Source organism: Pantherophis guttatus, chromosome 8 (genome assembly GCF_059756535.1).
Source record: "Pantherophis guttatus breed Tessera chromosome 8, ASM5975653v1, whole genome shotgun sequence".
NCBI classification, from domain to species: Eukaryota; Metazoa; Chordata; class Lepidosauria; order Squamata; family Colubridae; genus Pantherophis; species Pantherophis guttatus.
The window spans coordinates 4,007,297-4,021,716 of record NC_142070.1 but is presented as its reverse complement, the minus strand read 5'-3'; the positions used below and the strand labels follow the sequence as shown (position 1 = coordinate 4,021,716).

At 44.9% G+C, this 14,420-nt stretch overlaps 1 protein-coding gene across 18 annotated transcripts in view; it reads left to right on the top strand.

The window, feature by feature from the left end:
• The window catches only part of PTPRA (protein tyrosine phosphatase receptor type A), a 132,161-nt gene that overhangs the window by 100,171 nt on the left and 17,570 nt on the right, over nt 1-14,420 (top strand). For all 18 annotated transcript variants that reach the window (XM_087874826.1, XM_060687185.2, XM_087874828.1 and 15 more), the window contains 6 exons: nt 647-720; nt 1,262-1,398; nt 3,309-3,399; nt 9,747-9,823; nt 11,709-11,745; nt 13,722-13,819. In XM_087874826.1, coding sequence (XP_087730952.1) covers nt 647-720; nt 1,262-1,398; nt 3,309-3,399; nt 9,747-9,823; nt 11,709-11,745; nt 13,722-13,819 — 514 coding nt within the window. The remainder of the gene's footprint in view (nt 1-646; nt 721-1,261; nt 1,399-3,308; nt 3,400-9,746; nt 9,824-11,708; nt 11,746-13,721; nt 13,820-14,420) is intronic.

The window sequence follows — 14,420 nt, the reverse complement described above, 5'->3', positions numbered from 1 at the left end:
AGTTCATTTAGTGACTTTTCAAAGTTGCAACAGCGCTAAAAAAATCGATTTATGATCGTTTCTCACACTTATGACCGTTGCAGCATCGCCGTGATAAAAGTTCAGATGCTGGCAGCTGACTCATATTTATGACGGTTGCAACGTCCTGGGGTCATGTGGTCAACGTCTGTGACATGACCAGCAAAATCAACAGGGAAGCCGGATTCATTTAACAACCACAAGGAATCACCTAACAGCTGTGGCCAGAAAGGTCACAAAAATGGGTCAAAGCTCACTTAACAAATGTCTCACTTAGCAACGGAGATTTTGGCCTCAATTATGGTTGTAAGGCAATGACAATTGTCTTACAACTTCGTTTGTCACAAAGTCCCCAAAAAGGGGAATCACGTGACCCTAGGGACACTGCATTCGTCATAAATACGAATCAGTTGCCAAGCATCTCAATTTCAGTCACATGACCATCTGGTTGCTCTGAAGGTCGTAAGTGTGGGAAACGGTTATAAGTCACTTTTTTTCCCCCAGTGCTGTTGTAACGTCACTAAAACCAATGGTTGTAAGTCAAGGACTACCTTCGTTAAATTTTGTCGGGATGTCGAGTCCACTGCTGATTTCCCAATTATTATTATTTTTTTGTTGTTGTTCATAGGTTCAAAAAACACAAACAGGCCGGGAGCCACTCCAATTCCTTTCATTTGTCCAATGGCCGGACAGATGACATTGGTGAGTCTTAACCGTTTCTTCTCTCCGGTGTCGGGAACTCGAAAATCCTAAATCTGACTTTCCGCCAAGTTAGACCTCTTCCAACATGGCATTCTAATATTGTGTCGGGGTCCCCAAACCAGAAAAGACCTGTTGAGTTTCATCTATCTAAACCAGAGTTTCCGGTCCGTGAGAAAATTTTGGTGGTCCGCAGAAAACTTATTTGCATTTTTTATATTGCACTAAATCAGGGGTCCTCAAACTACGGCTCCTGGACCGGATACGTGCAATGAACGTTTGTGTTGCTGCAGAGAGTCTCCCCCTTCGGGGTCTTTTTGTGCGGGTCAGAGGGGGGCAGGAATTCAGACTTGGGGTCTGCTTCAGCCTCCTGGTGTGGGGCTTTGGGCGAAGGCTGGAGGGAAGAGCCGCTGGTGGCGAAGAGCCGGAGGGCCTCGTTCCAGTGGGATTGCATCAATGGCCTGGAACTGGCTGACCATCTCAGCCCGCTGAGCCTCCAGGCGCCTCAACCGAACCACTTTTCTCCCATCTGTCCGTCCTGCAGAACCGCAAAGCATGCCGCTGCTGGCCAGATCTCCCAGCACCAACCGGAAGTACCCGCCGTTGCCTGTGGATAAACTGGAGGAGGACATTAACCGGCGAATGGCAGACGACAACAAGCTCTTCCGCGAGGAATTCAGTGTGGGTACTTGGCTGACCTTTGACCTCACCTCTCCTCCCCCCCCCACCAACCGCTCGGTCATTCTTTCTGGGTTTTGAAATGGGGAGGTTTTTTTTTATTTTAAAAGAAAAAAAAAATTCTATCATGGTGGAAATTAATTTTATGCCAGTTAGATCTTCTTCTTCTACATAGAATTCTTTTTCTTTCTTTCTTTCTTTCTTTCTTTCTTTCTTTCTTTCTTTCTTTCTTTCTTTCTTTCTTTCTTTCTTTCTTTCTTTCTTTCTTTCTTTCTTTCTTTCTTTCTTTCTTTCTCTTTCTTTCTTTCTTTCCTCCTTCCTTCCTTCCTTCCTTCCTTTTCTTTCTTTCTTTTTCTTTCTCTTCCTTCCTCCTTCCCTTCCTTCTTTCCTCCCTCCCTCCCTCCCAGGGTGGATAAAAATCAATGATTTTTTTTAAAAAATCAAAAAAAATCAGATTTTTTTAATTTAAATTGGATTTTTTTGATTTTTATTAAAACAAATAAATAAAATAAAATAAAATAAGTATACAGAGTTTCTCAACTACAGCAGCTTGTCGATGGGTGGACTTCAACTTCCTGAACTGAAGGTTGAATTCTGGGAGTTGAAGTCCGCCTGGGTCGTCACACACTGAGGACTACCTGTGTTTTCAAGTTCTGCTCCTAAAGTTGAATGTTGGCCAGAGGGAAGCTTTGCTGCCCCCTTGTGGAGCACGTTAGCACCAAAACCCTTCCTTCACTGAAATCTGTTTGCAAGAATAATAGAATCACAGGGTTGAATTTGTGATGGGGCCAAAGTCACCCAGCTGGCTTTCATGCATAAGACGGGACTAGAACTCACCGTCTCCTGGTGATTGGCCCAAAGTCTCCCAATTGGCTTTTATGCCTAAGGTGGGACTAGAACTCACCATCTCCTAGTTGATTGGTCCAAAGTCACCCAGCCGGCTTTCATGCCTACGGCAGGACTAGAAATCATAGTCTCCAACATAATTTTGTTACAATTTATTTATAAACTTATAACTTATTTAAAACAATGTATAACTTACCATCCACCCTGGTGGATGGTGCCAAGATTGCAGAATTGGCAACTCGGTGTCCTCCCAAGGGTTTTCTATCCATGCCTTTGACAGGAGAGTTTACAGTGAATTTGGCTGCTGCCACAGAAGCGATGTCAAACAGCAGTAAAAGTGGTTGGTTGGTTAATAGTCTGTAGAGATTCTCAGTCATCCAGGTCATGGTTGTCCCAAAGGTGCTTTTTCAGGAAGCAACTGGACTTTCTTGTTTTTTTTCTTTTGAAGATTGGTTTAATCAGGGGTGGAATTGAAAAATTTTAGCAACTAGTTCTCTGCCGAGTTGCTGGGTGGGTGTGGCCATGGGGACATGGCCTAATTGGTTTCCTGCACCACAACAGGCGGTTGTGCGGGGGCGTTTTCACTCTCCCCAGGTTTTCCTTGAGCCTCCAGGAAGGTGAAAATGACCTCCCCCATGCTCTGGAGGCCCTCAGGAGGCTGGAAATGGGCCAGTTTCTGGACTTCTGGAACTTCCAGTAGGCCTATTTTTCACCCTCCCCAGGCTCCAGCGGCTTTCTTCAAACCTCCAGGAGGGTGAAAATGGCCTCCCCAGGCTCCGGAGGCCAGAAACAGGCCCTTTTCTGGACTTCCAGGAGGCCCATTTTTTTGCCCTCCCAGAGCCTCCACATGGACCCTGCGGCATCCAAAACAGGCCGTGTGGCGACTCCGGGGAGGGGAGGGGCGGGGTGGGCAGAGTCAGCCAGGCCTTGCAACTACCGGTTTGGCAAACCAGATTAAAATTAACATCCGGTTCAATCTTAATGAAGATTGGTTTGATTGGTTAATGTTTGGCGTGGTTAGCAGAGGGGTAGCAACCAATTTATTTATATCCTCTCTGTCCTTCCAGGCCCTCCCAGCATGTCCGATCCAAGCCACCTGTGAAGCCGCCTCTAAAGAAGAAAACAAGGAGAAGAACAGATACGTCAACATTTTGCCTTGTATGTATTGATATGCCACAGTTTCTGCCAATTGCTTTCTAGAGATTGTGGTCAGAGGTGGGATTCCATTCTGTAGCAACCGGTTTGACCATCGCATGCGTTCGACGTCACAAAACACGGCAGTTCACTTGTGCATGCCGTCCACACGTGTGTGTGGCATCAAAAACACAGTGATATAGGACGGCGTTGCGCCCGGATGGTTGGGCAGGCCCACCCCACCCACAGGTAGCCACTACCGGTTTGCCCGAACCGGCTGAAACCACCTTTGATTGTGGTGCAATTGTAAAAAGATACAGTAAGCAAGGTCTAATGCAGCGGTCTGCAACCTTAAATACTCAAAGAGCCATTTGGACTCGTTTCCCACAGAAAAGAAAACACCGGGAGCCACAAAACCTTTCCTGTGCCTGACTATTTCCTGAGCAGCCACAAAACTAGCATACGTAGTTGAATTAAATGTTCTGTTTTCTTCTGAAACTTTTCTTTTCTTGGGATTTATCCATGGTTGGCCTACCGGGGATTGAAAAGCTCAATAAATTGCGTGCCGGTGGGTGTTGCACATTGGCAGTTGTGATGCATATTTTGAGTGACAGGGAGCCGCAGCAGAAGGGTGAAAGAGCCACATGCGGCTCCAGAGCCGCAAGTTGCTGACCCCTGGTCTAGTGGGTCGGAATCTTGGCCCATCGAATCCAGCAATCTGTTCTCAGCAAAGGCCATGCCATCTAGGGAATTACGGGAGTTAAAGTCCCCGTGTCTGGAAATTGCCATGGATATGATACACGTGAATTTATAGCAAGCGAGGTGGGTGATGTATATGTATATATAATTTTTAATCCACCCAGAATCACCTTGTAGGGGAGCTGCTTCTCTGTGTCATAGAATATATGTGGGTATGTGCATCATTTTGTATTTGTTTGTTTGTTTATTTTGTCACGTTTATGTTGTGTATATTGGAGGTGGTGACCCTTTGAGAGCTGTATGCAACGAAATTTCATTTTAATGTATGCCAAATAGTGTACATTCAAAGTGACAATTAAGTTATTCTATCTATCCATCCATCCATCCATCCATCCATCCATCCATCTATCTATCTATCTATCTCTCCATATCTATATCTGTTTTTCTGTCTGTCTGTCTGTCTTATCTATCCATCCATCTATCTATCTATCTATCTATCTATATCTATATCTATATCTATCTGTCTTTCTGTCTGTCTATCCATCCATCCATCCATCCATCCATCCATCCACTCATACATCTATCTCTCCATATCTATATCTATATGTCTTTCTGTCTGTCTGTCTGTCTGTCTGTCTGTCTGTCTGTCTGTCTGTCTGTCTATCTATCTATCTATCTATCTATCTATCTATCTATCTATCTATCTATCTATCTATCAGCAGCATAGAGATGTAATAAATAAAACAGAATAAAGAATAACAGAAGGGACCTTGAAGATTTTCTAGTCCACCCTCCTGGTCAGACAAATGGTTGTCCAATCTCTTCTTTAAAACCCCCCGGTATTCACAACTAATAAATAAATGATGTCAGGAAGAGCCCAAAAGTAGAGATTTGGGTACCAACAGAGTTAAGAGACATCAAGGAGAACTGTCTGGATCATTCCAGACAGATCATCCTCCTTGAAGTCAGATCAAGACCAGAGAAGTGGACGATCTAATAGGACTCAATCCCTTTTATATTTCACTGCTAAGTAAAGTGGGACGCGGTGGCTCAGTGGCTAAGATGCTGAGCTTGTTGATCGAAAGGTCAGCAGTTCGAATCCCTAGTGCTGCGTAACGGGGTGAGTTCCTGTGACTTGTCCCAGCTTCTGCCAACCTAGCAGTTCGAAAGCACGTAAAAAAAAATGCAAGTAGAAAAATAGGGACCACCTTTGGTGGGAAGGTAATAGCGTTCCGTGCGCCTTTGGCGTTGAGTCATGCCAGCCACATGACCATGGAGACGTCTTCGGACAGCGCTGGCTCTTCGGCTTTGAAACGGAGATGAGCACCGCCTCCTAGAGTCGGGAACGACTAGCACGTATGTGTGAGGGGAACCTTTACCTTTACTAAGTAAAGTGGATCACAGTTACAGAGACTGTGGTCGGGGGTGACGGCTTTGAATCCTGGTTAGTGTCGACCAAGAGAAATCCCTGCATCCAGTCGACCCACAATCTTCTCTGCTGTCCTTCGAAAGAACATTTACAATTCTCTGCCCCTTCTTCAAAACTACTCTTTGCTTAAATAGCCCAACCTCCAAATATGAATCTCCTTTAAAAAAGAGAGAGAGAGAGAGAGAGAGAGAGAGACCCCTCTCAACCAGTCAGGAACTGCTATTATTGTGAAGGTGGAGAACGATTGATTTTTGGCCATCCCTTCTTTTGTGGTGCACAAAAACCGAGATGCAGCGAAGCATAGGAGGTTGCCTAGGAGACGTGTCCTTCGGGAGTAGCTCAAGAAAACAAATCTCACAAAAATAACGCCAGTAAATTCCAATTCTTGGTAAAATGGCTTCCTTTAGATTAGATTAGATTAGATTAGATTAGATTAGATTAGATTAGATTAGATTAGATTAGATTAGATTAGAATTCTTTATTGGCCAAGTGTGATTGGACACACAAGGAATTTGTCTTTGGTGCATAGGCTCTCAGAGTATATAAAAAGAAAAGATACACTCATCAAGAATCATAAGGTACAACTCTTAATGATAGTCATAGGGAACAAATAAGCAATCAGGAAACAATATCAATATAAATCTTAAAGATACCAGCAACAAGTTACAGTCAAACAGTCATAAGTGGGAGGAGATGGGTGGTGGGAACGATGAGAAGATTAATAGTAGTGCAGACTTAGTAAATAGCTTGACCGTGTTGAGGGAATTATTTGTTTAGCAGAGTGATGGCGTTCGGGATGAAGAAGACCAAAAAAAATCATTTAGGTTGGGTTGAAATAAAACAACAGTGATCACAAAGGAGTGGAAAGTTGGTGGAAAAAGATGAGAGATTGGGCATAAATTTCTGTGGAGATTCTCATAATCATCCCGATTCTGGTTGTCCCAAAGGAGCTTTTTTTTTTCCAAGGAGCAACTGGACTTTCTGATTTTTTTCTTTGAGGACGTTTCACTTCTCATCCAAGAAGCTTCTTCAGCTCAGACTGGATGGTGGGGAACGGAAGGATTGATACTCCTTGCTGACAGCTGGTCATTTGCATCCTTTTAGGGAGTCGTTGAGACCCCTGGAGGTTTATCTGTGTCCTCAGTTTTATTTTATTTATTTTATTTTATTTTATTTTATTTTTAAATTTATATACCGCCCTTCTCCCTGAGGACTCAGGGCGGTGTACAGCCAGAATTAAAAAACATGAAATACAAATATTAAAAACAATTAATATATATATAAATTTGGCCCAAAATTAAAAATACAAACCAATTAAAACATTTAAAATTTCTTCTTAAGCCAGCCCGGCTTGCTGGAAAAAGTGGGTTTTAAGGGCACGACGGAAGGCACTAAGGTCTTGGATTCTCCTTATCTCTGGGGGCAACTGATTCCAGAGGGTAGGTGCCCCCACAGAGAAGGCCCTCCCCCAGGAGGTGCTTTTTCAAGAGGCAACTGGACTTCCTTGCTTTTTCTTTGAAGACGTTTCGCTTCTCATCCAAGAAGCTTCTTCAACTCAGACTGGATGGTGCGGAACGGAAGGAGATATATTCCTTGCAGACAGCTGGTTATTTGCACCCTTTTAGGGAGTCGTTGAGGCCCCTTGGAGGTTTGTCTGTATCCTCAGTTGTCCCAGAGGTGCTTTTTCAAGAGGCAACTGGACTTCCTTGCTTTTTCTTTGAAGACGTTTCGCTTCTCATCCAAGAAGCTTCTTCAGCTCTGACTGGATGGTGCGGAACAGAAGGAGATATATTCCTTGCAGACAGCTGGTCATTTGCATCCTTTTAGGGAGTCGTTGAGGCCCCTTGGAGGTTTGTCTGTGTCCTCAGGGTCACCTGAGTGGTGCCAATGGATGTGGAGCCCTCTTGGAAGTGCTGAAAGGAGCTGTGTTGTAGACTGGAGCTAGATGATGTAGAGCAACTGCTAATAGTTTCAACTGAGAGCCATTGAGGCCACTTGGAGTTTTATCCGTGCCTGCAGGGTCACCTGAATAGTGCAAATGGCCGTGGAACATTTTTCCAGCACAGTCCTATCAGAAGTCAGTTTCACACCGATTTACACTATTCAGGTGACCCTAGGGACACAAATAAGCCTCCAAGTGGCCTCAATGACTCCCAGAGAGAGCGCTAACGACCAGAGGATTGCAAAGAACAGAAATTCTTCCATCCTTCACTATTCAGTCATGTTCTGCCCCAGCTATGGATCCCAAAGAACGCAGCACACACAAACTCTATACAAAGCTTAATTACTCAAATAACTCAGTCTTTATCAACCAAAGGCTGTTAATAAACTGTTTTAACAGCCTACCAGAATTCTAAGATAAGGTAATCATAGTCTTACTAGAGTTGGCAGAAAGCCCAGAAACAATTTTGCAGAGAATCCAGACGCGAAGAAGATTGAACTAAAGTTGTTCCCTACAGCTTGCTGCAATTGGTGTTCCTCCTTAAATAGGCTAAGGGAATGGCCAATTAGCCCCAAGCCTTACTCTCGAGGAGACCTCCTCCTGAGGAGCCACTCCTGCCTTTTAACAGCTCTGCGCGCCCATGCATTGAGAAGAGGCTCCTCCTCTTCGTCCTCTTCACTTATGGGAGCTTCTGGAGGTTCTGAAGGCCCTGGCTGAATCCCCGCCTCTGGCACCACATCTTCTCCAGCCTCCTCACTGTCTGACTCGAGCGCCAGCCGCACAGACTGCTGGCGCAGCACCACACCAGCCTCCTCGTTGTCGGAATCAGCTACAATCTGCACAGGCCGCTGACGGGCCACAACAAGTCAGAACTGAAGAAGTTTCTTGGATGAGAAGCGAAATGTCTTCAAGAAAAAAACCAAGGAAGTCCAGTTGCCTTTTGAAAAAGCACCTTTGGGACAACCATGATTTGGATGACTTATGAGAATCTCCGCAGACAAGACAATAATATCGCTTATGAATATATGTGTCGCAGGATAATGTTGTTGCCGGGTCCAATTTGGGATCGGTCACCGGGACCAGAGGTTTTGTTTTCTGAGCTTTCGGACTCATACTGGATCTTCAGGGAACTTCTCTCTAGCAGAATGTGTGCTGTTCTTTTCTTTTTTTTTTTTTAATTTGATTTATATGCCGCCCTTCTCCGGAGACTCAGGGCGGCTTACAATGCGCTAAGCAATAGCCTTCATACTTTTGTATATTTTATACAAAGTCAGCTTATTCCCCCCACAAACTGGGTCCTCATTTAACCTACCTTAGAAAGGATGGAAACCTTGAGCCTGGCAAGATTCGAACTTACTTTAATTGCAGACAGCTGCTTGTTAAATTACAGTGCCTTGTCTGCAGAGCTATCTTGTCTGCATGGTGTTTATAGCGCCTGTTGTATGTGGCTTTTCAGATGTTGATTGGGGTGTGTTGACTTTTAAGTCATCGGCTCTCGACTTCTAAGCACTTGATACGCTGGTGATAAATCAACATTCCTGTAGACCACGCGTGCCAGAGGTGGCACGCAGCGCCCTCTCTGATGGCACATGAGCCGTCAACCCAGTTCATCTCCGACACGCATGCACACACACGTCCCACCAGCAAGCTGGCCTTCAGGTCAGGGGGGGCTCACATGCGCAGGGGCGGGGCACGTGCAGGGGGGCGCTCGGGGTATGCCCGGGAGCGGGGCACATGCGCAGGACGGCACATTGAATTTTATTTATTTTATTTATTTATTATTTTATTAATTTAATTTGTATACCGCCCTTCTCCCAGAGGGGACTCAGGGCGGTGAACAGCCAAAATTAAAAAACATACAAATACAAAAGTTAAGATAATTAAAAAAGAATTAAATCATTCAATCATAAACCCAATTTTGGGGTGCTTGCACGCGCTTTGGGCACTTGGTCCAGAAAAGGTTAGCCATCACTGCTGTAGAAGGACAAGCATCCTGTTTCCCAGACTTCCAATTATTTCCCCGGCTGTTTTTGAGCCTGCTCGTCCAACAATCTTAGTAGCTGAAGGTGGGCTCCTGCACAAGTCCGAAAGCTCGGAAGACAAAACTCCCGGTGACCGACCCAGATTGACTCCTGCAAGACAATGATAGGTTATAATAAGCGGTCACTTCTCTAGTTTTTCCTCCGCACTGAAAACCAGACCTTGTGAAGGTTGACCTTCTTGGAGATTCGTTTGACTTTCACTGAAGGTCCTCCGTCATCCTGATGCTTTTGCCATTCATGGCCGTCCTTTCTCTCCTAGATGACCATTCCAGGGTTCACCTGACACCTATTGAAGGGGTTCCAGACTCCGATTATATCAACGCCTCGTTCATTAATGTAAGTATCTGCTAAAGGCTTAGGAACGTTCCCCAGGTTCAGATAGTCCTCGATTTACAACAGTTCACTTAGAAATCAGAGATTTGGGCAGATCCTCTGGAGACCTGGCAGCAAAAGATAGTAGAGAGGGAAGAAATACGTAAGCTAACCAGGAAAATAGATGGAGATGAGGACCCAAGGGAGGAATTTAGGAGCCAAGTTAAAAAACGAATAAGAATTGAAATATTAAAACGGGCAAGAGATGACGGATAGAGGCAATGTTATGTACCGTATTATTCGGAGTATAAGACGCACTGGAATATAAGACGCACCTACCTTTTTTGGTGAGGAAAAGAAGAAAAAGAAATGTCCCTCTGCCTCTGCCCAATTTTGCCTCGTTACAGCAAACAGCCTGCTTTACTTTCAGTTTCGTTTTCAGCATAGCTTGATTAGCACAAGGGGGAAAAAAATCTGCTCCAGCGATTTACCTCTTTGCAGCAAGCAGAGAGCCCTGTCCAAAACAGCTGAGAGCAAATCAGCTGAGAGTCAGGAGGCTGATCCAATCAACTTGTGCTAATTAGCCTGTGCTGAAGCTGAAAGGAGCTGTTTTTTCTTGCTGTTCTCTTGCAAGGAGGTAACTGCTGCGAGGCAGAGGCCAAAGGGTGGGGTCCACTGGGGGGGGGCAAATTCGGTATATAAGACGCACCTAAATTTTCACCCCCTTTTAAGGGGGAAAAAGGTGCGTTTTATACTCCGAAAAATACGGTAATACAAGTTTGGCTTTATTAGGAACTAGAACAGAGGCAGAAACAAGAAATAAGGGGAATATTATTATGTATATTTTTATATAATATACTAAAAGTAATAACTAGATATAAAGTTTAGATGTTGAAAGATGGTGGCATTATGTATGTTTTAATGATATTGTTATTGTCATTGGAATGGGGGACTAAAATGTTGAACGACTAAATAATGAAGGCCTCTACCCAGATTGAGGACCCAGATTGTTGGGGGCAGTATGCTATTTAGTATACTGTCGATTGTTGTAAGCCGCCTAGAGTCCTCGGAGAGTGGGCGGCATAGAAATATGATTAATAAATAAATAAATATACTTTATCACAAATACGTATAATAACATTATAATTATTTAAGTATGATCTAAATAACAAATAATATTAATACTATTAGTACTACTTGTATTTAAATGAATGATACCCAGATGCCTCGCTGTTCATGTATTGATATTGATATATATTCAAAAAATTATACACACACACAAACACAGAGAGAGAGAGTTCATTTAGTGGCCATTCGAAATCACAACGCCACTGGAAAAAAAAGACGACCGTTTCTCACACTTACGACCATTGCAACATCCCCAGGGTCACATGATCTCTGAATTTTGTTCAGAGACTTGGCAACTGACTCATATATATGACGGTTGAAATGTCCCCGGGGCCACGTGATCCTTTTTTACGACCTTCTGACAAGCAAAGTCAACGGGAAGCCGGATTCACTTAACAAATGTGTTGCTCACTTAACAACTGCGGGTCGTAAAACGGGGCAAAATTCACTCGACCAATGTGTCGCTTAGCAACGGGAATTTTGGGTTTGTAAGTTGAGGACTCCCTGCAGTCTAGGAGATTTAGGGGTTTTAGGAAGGAAGAGAAGTAGCTGTCGATTCTTGTGGCCATCTTCATCTCTTCTAACCCATATAGCCAGATCATCCACAGATAAATCTTATTTTTACTGGTTGCAAGATAGTTTGTATGCAGTGACAATATTTGCAAAGTAAAGAATTAAACCCCGTGGGAGAAGATGCCAAATTTTTTGGCCTTTGACCAACACCAGAAATAAAACCATTGCTTTTTTTTTTTTCATTCCTGTCTCGCTTCTGTTCTTGCAGGGGTATCAGGAGAAGAACAGGTTCATTGCAGCACAAGGTAAATAATATGTATTTCCTTTGAATTTCTACACTACAAGGATTAGCAATGTGTATTTTCGAATGTCTCCTCCTCCAGAGTTTCCCCAATCTTGCTGCATTTTGCTGCAGTGGCTCTTAATCTAAAGGAAGGAAATGGTTAAAATAAATATTGCTCATTTCTTCGTGATTTTGGGGGGGGAAATGCAAAGCTGACCAACTTCTTCCACCTCCCTGAAAGTTTTTGCTTTTCAAGTTGGACAGCTTTCATATCGGATCAACATTTACTGTGTTTTTCGGAGTATAAAAAGAGCCTCGGTGGTGCAGCGGACTAAAGTGCTGTTAAGTGCTAGCACTTAGCTGCCAGCTGCCTGCAATTAGTGCAAGTTCAAATCTCACCAGGCTCAAGGTTGACTCAGCCTTCCATCCTTTCGAGGTAGGTAAATTGAGGACTCGGATTGTGGGGGGTAGTAAGCCAGCTTTGTATAGAACAACACCGCTTGGGGGGGCCGAAAGCCCTAATAAGCAGGTATATACCAAAAAGTATGCAGGCTATTGCTATAATGCATTGTAAGCCGCCCTGAGTCTACGGAGAAGGGCGGCATATAAATTGGACTAATAAATAAATAATAAAATGCAACTTTTTTAGCCCCTAAAATTGGGTGAAAAATTAAGTGCATCTTATATCATTGGCCCCCACGGAGAGGGCTCGCAACTTGGGCGTCCTCCTGGACTCACGGCTGTCTTTAGAAGAGCACTTGACGGCCGTGACCGGGAGGATTTTTCATCAGGTTCGCCTGATTCGCCAGTTGCGTCCCTTTCTGGATCGGGACTCTTTACGCACGGTCACTCATGCCCTTGTCACCTCCCGCCTGGACTATTGCAACGCTCTCTACATGGGGCTCCCCTTGAGGAGCACCCGGAGGCTCCAACTGGCGCAGAGTGCGGCCGCGCGGGTGGTAATGGGAGCGACATGGCGTTCCCATGTAACACCTCTCCTGCGCGAGCTGCACTGGCTCCCGGTGGTCTTCCGGGTGCGCTTCAAGGTTTCGGTTACCACCTTTAAAGCGCTCCATGGCTTAGGACCCGGGTACTTGCGGGACCGCCTACTACCACCAATAGCCTCCCACCGGCCGGTACGCTCCCATAGAGAGGGGCTCCTCCGGGTGCCGTCAGCCAAACAATGCCGACTGGCGGCCCCCAGGGGGAGAGCCTTCTCTGTGGGGGCACCTACTATCTGGAACGAGCTCCCCCCAGAGATACGGAGGATCCCGGATCTGCGCACCTTCCGCCGCGCCTTAAAGACCTTACTATTTCACCAGGCCGGCCTGGCCTAATTTTCCCCCTCTTTTATAAAAGATTTTTAAAATTTTAAATATTTTTTAGTATTTATATATTCAATTTTAAATTGGTTTTAAAAGTTTGGGGTTTTAAATTTGTCGGGGCCAAAATTATTTAATTTGATTTTATTCTATTTTTTAAATTTTGTATTGTATGTGTTTTTATTGTTTGGCTGTGCACCGCCCTGAGTCCTTCGGGAGTAGGGCGGTATAGAAATCTAATAAATAATAATAATAATAATAATAATAGACCAAATAGGGGCGTTTTTGGCCTCCTGAAACTTTCGTGCGTCGCATTTTCGCCCTCCGAGGCCCCCAGAAGCACTCTGCAGGGCTCCGCATGGCCCATTTTCGCCAAAAAAACCAGGCCTGTTTTTGGGCTCCCAAGCGAGTCACATTTTTGCCCTCCCCGGCACTCTGCAAGCCAAAAATGGCACGTTTTTGGCGAAAACAGGCACGTTTTTGGCAAAAACTACCTGTAGGGAGCGGGAATCCGGTCTGCAGACAATCTCAAACGTAGTAAAAGCTATGGTGGTTCACAGCGGCTATATCTGAGCTGAAAGTTTACATGGCCAACGTGGGGAGAAGCGATTCAGCTCATCTTGTTCCTTCTTGATAACGGATTTTTCTCTGCTTCTCACCTCTGGCGTCTCGGCAGGGCCCAAAGAAGAAACGGTGAACGACTTCTGGAGAATGATTTGGGAGCAAAACACAGCCACAATTGTCATGGTGACCAATCTGAAGGAGAGGAAAGAGGTAAGGCTGTAGTGACCGCCTTGGATATGAAAGCTGGATGGGTGACCTTGGGCCAATCACCAGGAGACGGGAAGTTCTAGCCTCGCCTTAGCTATGAAAGTTGCTGGGGTGACTTTGAGCCAATCACCAGGAGATGGGGAGTTCTAGTCTCGCCTTAGGCATGAAAGCCAGCTGAGTGACTTTGGGCAATCACTAGGAGACAGTGAGTTCTAGTTCTGTCTTAATCATGAAAGCTGACTGGCTAACTCTAGGCCAATCACCAGAAGACAGTGAGCTAGTCCCGCCTTAGCCATGAAATCTGGCTGGATGACTTTGGGCCAATCACCAGGAGATGGGGAGTTCTAGTCTCGCCTTAGGCATGAAAGCCAGCTGGGTGACTTTGGGCCAATCACTAGGAGACAGTGAGTTCTAGCCCCATTTTAGGCATGAAAGGTGGCTGGATAACTTTGGGCCAATCACCAGGAGACTGGGAGTTCTAGTGCCGCCATATTATGAAAGTTGGTGGGGTGACTTTGTGTCAGTCACCAGGAGACTGGGAGTTCTAGTGCTGCCTTAGCCACAAAAGCCATCTGAGTGACTGGGCCAATCACCAGGAGACTGT